A 10371-nucleotide genomic window follows, 5' to 3' on the forward strand; every position below is an offset into this window, starting at 1 on the left:
AATATACAATTGTGGTAAGAGTCCTAGACATATACGGTTAGTCCAACCCAATTCGGCTCAAACATGAAGACCAACGGAGCCACCACATTAATTAATTCTCATATACTCCAACAGACAAATTTATCACGTCATGGTAAGAGTCCTAGACATATACGATCAGTACAACCCGGTTTTCAACTCAAACACAATGAATTTGTACTAGAGCCACCATGACGACGTGAAGCCTTAAGCGTCCTCTTCCTCCTCCCATCTCCTCCTGCCTCTCAACTCTTCCACGAGCTGCAAGTATCTCCTCTGCCATCACCGGTCGTCTCGGTTTCCTCTTCAATCTGGCGGGGAGATGAATACAAACCTCCGGCCTCTCTTGGTCGACATCTCCACTTCCCTATTGATCTGGCAGGTAAGAGAGTCCAATTCTCCGGCCTCCGTCCGATTGGTTCATGTTATATGATCTGACTGATGTGCTCGCTGTATAAAGCTACCCTCCTGCTAGCCGAGCTGTACCTTATATCCAAGGTGTAGCTGCTGTGTGCAACGCCAAAACACAGCGGCCAGTCGGCCGGAAAATAAAGATGATGCTCACGTACACACACGCAAGAAATCCCTCGATGGCCATAGGTACATATACACAGGGTGTTTTCTGTATTGCTTCACAGATGTATTACATAGATTAGGTACAAAAGTATATAAAAGCCTAAGCAAGCTGACTACACAGTAATGTACGGGCCTCCCTGGATCCTCAAGTCATCCTTGAGTTTAAGATCTAGAGGATATCAACTATATTTTAATTTCATATTCGATAATGATTAAGAAACTAGGATTACCGCCAGCGACCAATTCACTAGCGCAATGTAAAGAATAAAAATTACGACGTACTCCTGATATTTAGTTCCCAATTTACTTGATGACAATGAATTGGTAGCTGATAGCGGGAAAAGGTGCCGGACAGGACATTGGCGCATCAATCAAAGTTACAGCAGCTGTGCACATCATAGCAGAGCTACAGTTTTTCTCCCATTTTAAACATAAATCAGATCTTCCCCGTGCAAGTACCGATACAGGTTGTGTTGAGGTTTGCCCATGTCGTCTACTGTTTTAGGAGAAAATTCTCCTTTGTACTTGATAGAGTACACTTCAATTCTGATAGCTTAGTCACTCTTTTGTCTTAGAGTAATTTCTTCAAACATTAACATGGTTGTTTGTGTACCGAAGACTTTAGTAAGAGGTGTTGTAGCTTATAATAAATAGATAGTCTTTCAACAGTAATATAGTACCTTTCCTCAAAAAAAAAAACTCGACGAACCATTTGGACTGGAAATATTTTTCTTACATGATACTAATCGCACCATTAGTACGATCAGATATATTTCTTAAGTTCTGGACATTTGCTCTCAAGTCATCAGCATTCAATTTTTTCATCAAGTTTTGATGGAACGGATGGGAACAACTAAACAATAATGGACTCACATGTACACATTCCACATGTGTCTCTTTCTTAAACTGGACTGAATGCTTCTTATTATTTTTTGTTCAGAGGAGTTGATGTTGTAATCTCTCATATGATTAGTTGCTCTATACTGTCATAATTCTATGGAGAGGTATATTTGTTCATCAAGAAACCTTTCTAGCATCTCTAATATGTGTGTGTTGTTACCTTTTTTTCCTGCATTTTATTTTCTGACACTACAATCAAGTGTAAATATGTACATTCTGCCTAGCCATTAAGTACTGAACTAATCATTTATTCCATTGTCCATACAATTAATTATTATGAATAATTTCGTTGACAAAATCCCATTTGTTTCCTTGCTAGAATCACTAACTTTGCATGGCAAAATTATAATATATAGAAGTTAGTCGATAGAAGCTAAAGCAAGGTGACATGTATCTTTACTCGCTCCAAGGTTTTTGTTTCTCTTTCCTAAAACAAAAACTACACACATTTGGGTGCGTGTTGAAAAGAAAATATGTTTCTGAAACTTCTTTCATGTTTTCAGTTCACCTATATATAAGTCATTAGGAACAAACATATCAATTTCTCCAAGTAAATTCTCTTTCTACCTATTATATATTATAATTTTCTTTTATACTTTGTAAACTTGTGGGCATATCATCACTTCAGCATCCACTTCGAATGCATCCGATATGTATAACAATTTGAATATTTAATCGTACTGTTCCTTTTCATCATAGTTCCACTTGATCTCTTGGATTATTGGAGAAATCACTAAGTGACGGCTACTGGTGGATTCATGGACAATATGACACTAGAGGTGCAACAACGGGCGTAGGTAAAGTAAGATCTAGAAATAATACTGTGTATGCAGGAAGAAACCATGTATTTCTTTACTTATGAGAATGTAGTAACTGATGGGCTCATGCTTATTTATATGTTTGGTAGAATAGCAAAATTATGTACATTATGCTCCTCTCCCGACATTCATGAAAGTATTGTTTAGCTTTGTTGTGGTTTTTCGATAACATCTGAATATTATATGTTCCCACATTTGCATTTCGGTTTCTGAAACATTACTGACCTATGCTCTTCTTTTGCTGCATAAAATTTGGTTTTGGCATGAGCTTTTGGCATATGCTAAAGAAAATAGGCATTTGCAATACTAACAACATTATCATGCTTTTCAATACCTTCAAATATTATCTAGGTGTATGGTTGCATTAAAAACTTTTCTGTTGCAAAAATAAACTTTAAAACCTTAGAAGGAATTATGTGAATTAATTATTAGTTCTTTTTAACATAAACGATGTTCTTAAAGAACTAGCCCGTGCAGTTGCACGGGTTGACGACTAGTATATATAATCAAGAGAAATTCTGTCCGCCTCTTTCATACTTTTTAGATCGACGTCGGCTTCAGACTTCAGATAGATGCACTAATTTTTCTCAGGAATTGCTATTTCTTCAGTTACCCAAAAAATATAGTATTGGTTTCAGTCGACTTTCTGAACCTGACTATTTAACAGGCTACTGAATAATAGCAGGTCCCAGTTTTCTCCTAATTTGCACTTACGGCTAATGAACAACAGTAATTTTGCTTCAGCAGAATAACACCTGACTTTCACATCCGAGATGACGGATGGCGGTGAAGGCAACGAACTTGCTGCTCTGGAGAAAGTGTTGCTCGACGAAAGTGCGGATCCTGTCGATCTGCCTTTCTCGCTTCTCAAGGCAATCACAGGAAACTTCTCTGAAGATAATAAAATTGGCAGAGGCGGATTCGGAGCGGTTTACAAGGTAAGCAACCAGACCTCCGCTCTGAAATTAATTAACCGGAGACAATCTAGCTGATACAATTCTATGTGAGATGCAGGGCGTCCTTCCAAGTGGTCATACCATTGCAGTGAAGAAGCTCTTTGAGCAATTCGAGATACTGGACAAGAATTTCGCATGTGAGATCGCCTGTCTTGTTGGGGTCAAGCACAAGAACACAGTGCGATTCCTCGGATATTGCTCGGAGACGCAACACGTGATGAGGCTGTATGAGGGGAGGAGTGTCTGGGCAGACGTGCGCCAGAGGTTGCTCTGCTTCGAGTACCTACCGAAAGGGTGCCTTGCTGACTATCTCTCCGGTAAACTCAGATTAGCCTTATAGCCTTCCTTGCATTTCTACTATACAGTAGTAGTACATGTCTACCAACTACAGTCCACAGTATTTGTTGGTTGCCACACTTCTGAGCTTTGTTAATTCTTTTTGCACACTAAATGGTAGTTTTCAGCTTTGTTCTTATACCGCTGCAAAACATGCACTCTTCTGTTTGGACATATTTTGAATTCTCATCCTCTTTGCCTCAGAGAGAGGAGCTTACTGACAATATTTTTTTTCTGTTGTGGATAGAGCTTAATCGAGCGACCAAACAAAATTTCAGAGCATCACAATTTTCCAAGCCAAATATGTTGTCAAGCCCACATATTTGCGCCTGAATTTTGAAATGAAGTGGTAGTTATTTTTTCCTCAATTGTCACAACCACGTTTCGGCAATGTGATATGTGTTTCCAGAACTTCCTTCAAACTTGTTATTATATTGGCTTTGGAAATCGGGCAATCATTCACGAAGGCCCTTTTTCATTTCGTTGGACTGCTTATCCCATCGCATATAGTACTAACTATTTTTTGTATTGTATACTCTTCACAGATGCATCGTGTCGACTCCAGTGGACCACATGTTACCAAATAATAAAGGGGATCTGTGACGGCGTACATTATCTTCACCAACAGCGTATTATTCACATGGACCTCAAACCTCAGAATGTACTATTGGATAATAACATCGTGCCTAGAATTGCGGATTTTGGTCTATCACGGCTCTTAAGTGGAAGCCAGAGTCGGGCTATTACTGATCACAAGCTTGGGACAATGTAGGCTAGCAATCTATTTCAGAACTTGATGTTTTTGTAAGTCATCTACCAACTTTGTTGCATACACTTTATTCACTAATCGAACAAACTGCACTAATTTTTATGTAGGGGATATATGGCACCAGAATTCTTCAATAATGGAGAAATCACTTTCAAGACAGACATTTATAGTTTGGGTGTTATAATCATGAAGATCCTTATGGGACATAAGGAGAGCTCCAGTGTTAAGGAGGTAATTGGATTGTATGTGAGGTTTCAACAAAAAAACTATAGACAACATGTTTAAAGAAGCCACAGTTTTGTTGGAAAAAAGTGCAACCCATATATACCGAAAAGGGTTTCCCCCGCTTTGTATTCCAAAGCAACCAACACTGAGTACAGATAACGCTGTGGCGAGCAGCACAACACACCAAGAAAAAAATAAGAAGAAACAAATGCCAACCACGGCAGCTTGGCAAAGCGCGGATGACCCGCCACCGCGGCGCCCACCGGAAACAAATCACCACAGACCGAGGCTCCGATCCGCTGCATACCAAGCAGCACCTCCAAGAAGGGATGCGACGCCGACGACGCTGCTGCCCGGACGAGTCCTTAGGTTTCCCCGGGCACGCGGAGGGAGGTGGGGAGTGGATACCACCGACACCCTCCAGGAAGGAATGGTGGCACCCGCAGGTGTCACCGCGTCGGGGCCGAAGCCGTCAGGGATTTCTCCCGCATTCCAACCCCAACCTCCCAACCAGACGGAACCGACCCGCCAAACCGACGCCCACCACCATGCGCCAACGCAGTAGCGCGGCCACCTACGCCGCCTCACTACGAACACCACCACGAGGCCAAGAGGACCGGAGAGAAGCTCACCACAACGGGAGCAGCAACACCGATGCCGAGCGGGAGGGAACCACCTCCACCGCCGTCGTGCGCGAGGCCCGTGCCTCCGACACCGTCGCGGTAGCCGTCCGGACGCGGCAGCGGGGCATGCGGGGCCACCCCTGGCCCAGCCAGGCCCAAAGCGGGCCCGTTAAGCCCCGCCGGCCGCGATGCAGCACGCCGCCGGCACCCGGCCACTCGTCGCATCTCCGCCGCCTACCAGAAGCCACGCCGGAGCCATCCCCGCTGCCGGCCCGCCCAGGCCCAGATAGGGCCCGAAGGGCCCAGATCTGGGCTGAGCGGACGACGCCAGATCCCGCCGCCACCCAGCTGCTCGCCTGCATGCGCCACGGATCCCCGCCGCCACGCCAGACTGTCGCCGCCTAGATGCACCCCCCGGAGCAACTCCGCCCGCGCCGGAGAGCGGCCGGGAGGGGAAGGGCCAGGAGGCCGCCGCCACCAGCAGCCCCGGGGCCAGGCCAACCGCGGGCGCCGGCGCCGGCGGTGAGAAGGAAGGACGGAGGGGGAGCCTGGAGGGAGGAGGCCCGTCGCGTGGCCGGTCGCCCGCGGGGGGCGACGCGGTCGCGAGGGAGAAGGGGGGGGGCAGGGGAGATTTTTTTTTTTGCGAGTGATAGAGGTTAACCCATATATTCAATGAGGGTATCTAATTAACATTAGAATTTGCAAATGACAAGATTTGAATGTTGTCTTTGTAGTGATCTTCAACACCAAAAATAAAATAAAGATGGTTTTGATTTCTAAAGTCATTATACGCCTCGAATGATTAATAACACTAAAATTAATCAAGTGAGAAATTCAAAATTGTTTGTGATAGGTATCCTCGCATTTGGTCTCTAGTCCTAAATGAATACTGCTGCGTGTTTTTTCTATTCTAAATGCACACCGTCCTTCTTTATAACTAAGCATGGTTGTCAAATTGCAGGTAGTTGAAAGCTGGGCGGACATGTTTGGGACATTAAATAGTCATATATCATTGAAACAAGTAAAGGCATGTGCCGAGATAGGGATAGAATGCACAAACTATTACCCAGTGAACAGGCCGGCTATATGGTTTATCATTACAAGGGTCGCCCTCTCCCCGTTCCCTCGCGTCACCCTCTCGAGGGCGACCGGTCTCCCCGTCCGCCTCCCCCCCCTCTCGATTCGTGCCCTCGCCACCGCCGGAGACGGGCGCCGGGTCCCCCGCGCGGCCGCCGATGAGGGTGGCGGCGAGGCCCTCGGCCGCGACGCCGCTCGGGCTCGGGCTTAGGGTTTGAGGCGGCAGCCTCTGCTGGTGAGGGCGGCGTCGTCCTGGGCAGGTGGCACTCGCCGGCGCTGAGGGCGGCGTCCTCTCGGCCGCGTGGGCAGCGAGTTGGCGGTGGATGCGGGCGCCGCGTTGGAGGGATCCCCTGCTGCTCTCCTTCGCCAGATCTGAAGACGACGTCCCCGTGCTGCTGCTTCCTCCTCGTCAGTCCCGCCAGATCCGGTGGCTGACTGCGCGGATGTGGGGTTGCGAGCTCTGAATCGGAGTAATTTCTTGGCCGGCTGCAGCGGCCACGACGCCGGCAGCGCTCCGGACGTTGTTTCCTTCTTGAAGGCGGTTTCGAGATCTAGCTCCCTCCCCCTCGTCCTCCCCCTGCACCCGGGTGAAAACCCACAACTTTGGTTGGCCGGCGGCGGTGTGCCCGGCTCCGTCACCTTTTTGAAGGCGCTGCTTTGGGTACGCCGGGAGGTGGGACATCTGCAGCGCGTTCTTGGCGTTCCTGATGGCGGCAGTTCTCTCTTTAGTGGTGTCGCTTCGCCATGGCGGTCGGCTGGTCCGGCTCTCGTGGTGATTGTAGTGCTCAACTCTTCGCCGTGTCCTCCTGGGGTACTCCCGTTCAGAGAGGCTGGAGGTGGAGCGGCTTCGTCTTGCACGGAGCTTCGGTGGAGATGTCAAGTCATGCCTGACTGACAGGTGCTACGCTTTGTCATGCCTGGTCGGCAGGTGCTACGCACGACAGATCTTCCAAAGACTTCAAGCTGTGTTGGCTGGTGGTACTTGCCAGCATGGTGCTGAGGTGTATCAGTGGCGACCGCGACGTGCTCAGCTGTTTGCGCGCAGGGAGGAGGTGTTGTTGGGCGCCGTGGTGGCATTGACGATAGCTGGACCGAGCAAGGTTGATGCATCAGTAAAGTTCTGAAGATGGAGCGGTGGCAGTTGGCGGCGGCGGCCTCTGAGTGCACGCTGGACCAGTGAAACCCATGCCAGGCAGGCGTCCTGGATGGGACCCCAGGTCTTAGATGTTATGTTTGGCTGCGATACCTGTTTGGTATTAGGCTCAGGCTATCTGCGCCCCTTCATCAACTGGATAGGTGTAGCGACAGTCTGTTGCTTAGACGGTGGCTTTAGTCTTACTGTTGTATTTCTTTGTAAGGTCCTGTGAGAATAATTAATAAAGTGACTGTATGCATCGTCCAAATGTAGAGGCCGGGGGTCATCCTCCTTTTTAGAAAAAATATGATTTATCATCCATGAAATACTGGGTGACGCGGAAATTTCAAATTGGCCTGTTACAAGTTATGTAGGTACCTCAACAGAAGAGCAGGTACAATCACTCAATAGTAAATGTATATGATCTATGGGTAATTATTTAGAGAGGTGTCATGGCCATTTTTTTCATTTTTGTTGCAGATAAGCATTCCCGTGTGTGATTAACTAATTGCCGCATATGCACATTGTAGTTGCCACGTGCGTTCAAGCGATAGTTGCCATGTATGATCAACCGTAGTTGTCGTGTGTGATTAACTAGTTGCCACATATCTACACTTGCAGTTGCCATCTATACACCGTTTGAGTGCCGTGTAGGCGGAGAGTAGTTTCGGCCACACGTTCGCGCGCAAGCGTCTGTGTGGGCGGAGAGCATTTCGCCCACACGTGTGGCACTAAGTGATAACGCCCACACGATGATGAATGCTTACGTGGCTTTCAACCCAAATGGCAACTGCTTCAAAAATCGTGCAAATGGATCGAACGACACCGAGGGCGTGTGGGCCTTGTTACTTCATGCCACACGTGTGGGCTTTATTATTTTTGAAAATTATTTACTACTTTCCTAACCTAATTCTCCGGCCACGTTAATATCTAGGACTCCTAGCTAGCTGCTCATTATCCGGCCATGTTGATTTCTTGGACTCCTAGCTCGTCTCTTGGTTTGGGCGTTTGATTTTTAAACAGTGCTGACTATGTATTATTTTAAATCTCAACCGTTAATCTTTATGGTTAACAAAAAATCAATAGATGTAAAAAGGTGACGGAAGTAGAACTATGAAATCTTCCGTCTCTTAGTATTAGGTAGAGAGGTAAAGATTTATCTTGTGTTTCTTCATGTCTGATGAAAATGCAACTTATATGGTGTTATATCTGGCTCTAAACAAGGGTTTCTTTTTAAAGATTTCTGCTTTTATCCTGATGTGTACATTTGTTTTTGTTATATATGTTACCATATTCATAGCGCCAACTAACAAGTGCAATTTCATAGATACTTGATACTTGGAGGAATAGGTTGCAAATGTCAGATGGCCACATAGAAAAATTGGAACAAATACGGGTATGCGCAGAGTTAGGAATACAATGCGCTCAACTTAACCCAGTTCAGAGACCAGTTACACAGCATATAATCGATCGGCTTGATGAAGTGAAGGACAGATCCATCAAGACTGGCACTTTTGCAGTAGAGCGGGTATGTTCACAAAACATGGTCCTGCAGGATCATTGAGTCAGCATTCCACCAAGCAAAAAACTATCATCCCTCCGAAAAACATGTCGACACCTTTTGATGCAGCTTGCTGTTTTCCCCACATCACACGTCTCTGCTCAAATTGGTAACAGTAGCGCACCGGCAGCAATAGCATCAAGTACCGCTTCTGAGCATGACGAAGTTACTGAGCTTCTTCAGAAACTGTCATCCCAGAACGCTTTCCATCAGCGTGAAGCCGCAGGCGCGCTTCGCCAGCTCGCGAAGCACAGTGCCGATCATCGTGAACGCATCGGGGGATCTGGGGGCATCCCTGTCCTCGTGAGATTGCTGTCTTTGACGACTGATCTTAGCACCCAGGAGCATGTGGTCACCACTCTCCTCATCATTTCTGTCAACCGAGAGAACAGACGGAGGATTGTTTCCTCTGGGGCTGTTGCCGGGATCGTGTGGGCGATAGAGAGGGGCAACATGAGCCCCCTTGCGCTACTGTCAATCCTTTCCAACGGCCCCGAGGGAGTGGCAGCTATCAGTGCCGCTGCCGCTGTCATACCAAGTCTGGTTGGAGTTATCAGGAATGGATCCCAGCGAGCAAGGCAAATGCAGTTGCTATCCTGTTGCGTCTCTGTGATGGCGAAGGCGAGCAGCAGCGACAGAACCTTACTCAGGCACATGAGCATGGCCTCCCGCCCTTGCTGGCGGAGAAAGGAAAGCAGCAGCACACTCAGGGGGAAAAGCAAAGTGACCCGGCTGCTCCGACTAATGAATAACTAGTGAATGAGGCACGTTTGTGCCGCCAAATTTACAAGATATTTTACGTATGAGCTGGTGGCATTTTCCTTATCTACTTGTTACTTGTTCAATCCTAATAACTGTTTTCAAGTATTGCATATATTTGCCTCTACATTGCGTACGTATCCAAGGATTTCATACCAAACCATATTGATAATTTGTTTTTATTCATCTTTACCAATTTATTGTACTAGATACTATTGAAACCGCAGCCCTCTAGCTACCTCTCCTCTCACTCGAACAGAGGTGAAAGAAGAAGAACCGTGGACACAAGATTTTCTGGCCGACAACGAACGCCGCCACGAGCGCTCAAACGCCTCAATCTTTTCTTTTGTACAATGGCTACATGGCTTACACTCGGCCCATACGCTCCTGTGATACGCTCGCCCAGGCTGCGCACACGACACGCTTCAACCCACACACGAGCCACACCCGCCATGGACTCGACTGTGCACTCACAGCGGTCGTCACCACCACGGGCATGGCTTATGGCCAACACTCCCCCCCCCCCCCGGCCCTAAGCCATGATTGTGCTGCCCATCCTGACGCACAGGACACCGGCTCCTCCTCGACGCGGGAACGCCCTTCTTCATCTCCGGCAAC

At 47.2% G+C, this 10371-nt stretch overlaps 1 protein-coding gene across 1 annotated transcript; it reads left to right on the forward strand.

Annotated features, from left to right (window-relative positions):
• Positions 1-3085: 3085 nt before the first annotated feature.
• On the forward strand, positions 3086-6509 carry LOC125518125 (cysteine-rich receptor-like protein kinase 7). Its single transcript, XM_048683065.1, has 5 exons — positions 3086-3250; positions 3327-3585; positions 4150-4372; positions 4481-4604; positions 6183-6509. The coding sequence occupies exons 1-5, from the start codon at positions 3086-3088 to the stop codon at positions 6507-6509; spliced, it is 1098 nt and encodes a 365-aa protein (XP_048539022.1).
• Positions 6510-10371: the final 3862 nt, after the last annotated feature.

Source organism: Triticum urartu, chromosome 7, assembly GCF_003073215.2.
Source record: "Triticum urartu cultivar G1812 chromosome 7, Tu2.1, whole genome shotgun sequence".
NCBI lineage: Eukaryota > Viridiplantae > Streptophyta > Magnoliopsida > Poales > Poaceae > Triticum > Triticum urartu.

What these genes read in the sequence shown, in the direction of transcription:
- LOC125518125 (XM_048683065.1), top strand. Translation starts at nt 3,086, where the DNA reads ATGACGGATGGCGGTGAAGGCAACGAACTTGCTGCTCTGGAGAAAGTG. An exon ending in CCTTGCTGACTATCTCTCCG is followed by an intron (nt 3,586 to 4,149) that starts GTAAACTCAGAT and finishes TACTCTTCACAG; the next exon opens with ATGCATCGTGTCGACTCCAG. An exon ending in GATCACAAGCTTGGGACAAT is followed by an intron (nt 4,373 to 4,480) that starts GTAGGCTAGCAA and finishes ATTTTTATGTAG; the next exon opens with GGGATATATGGCACCAGAAT.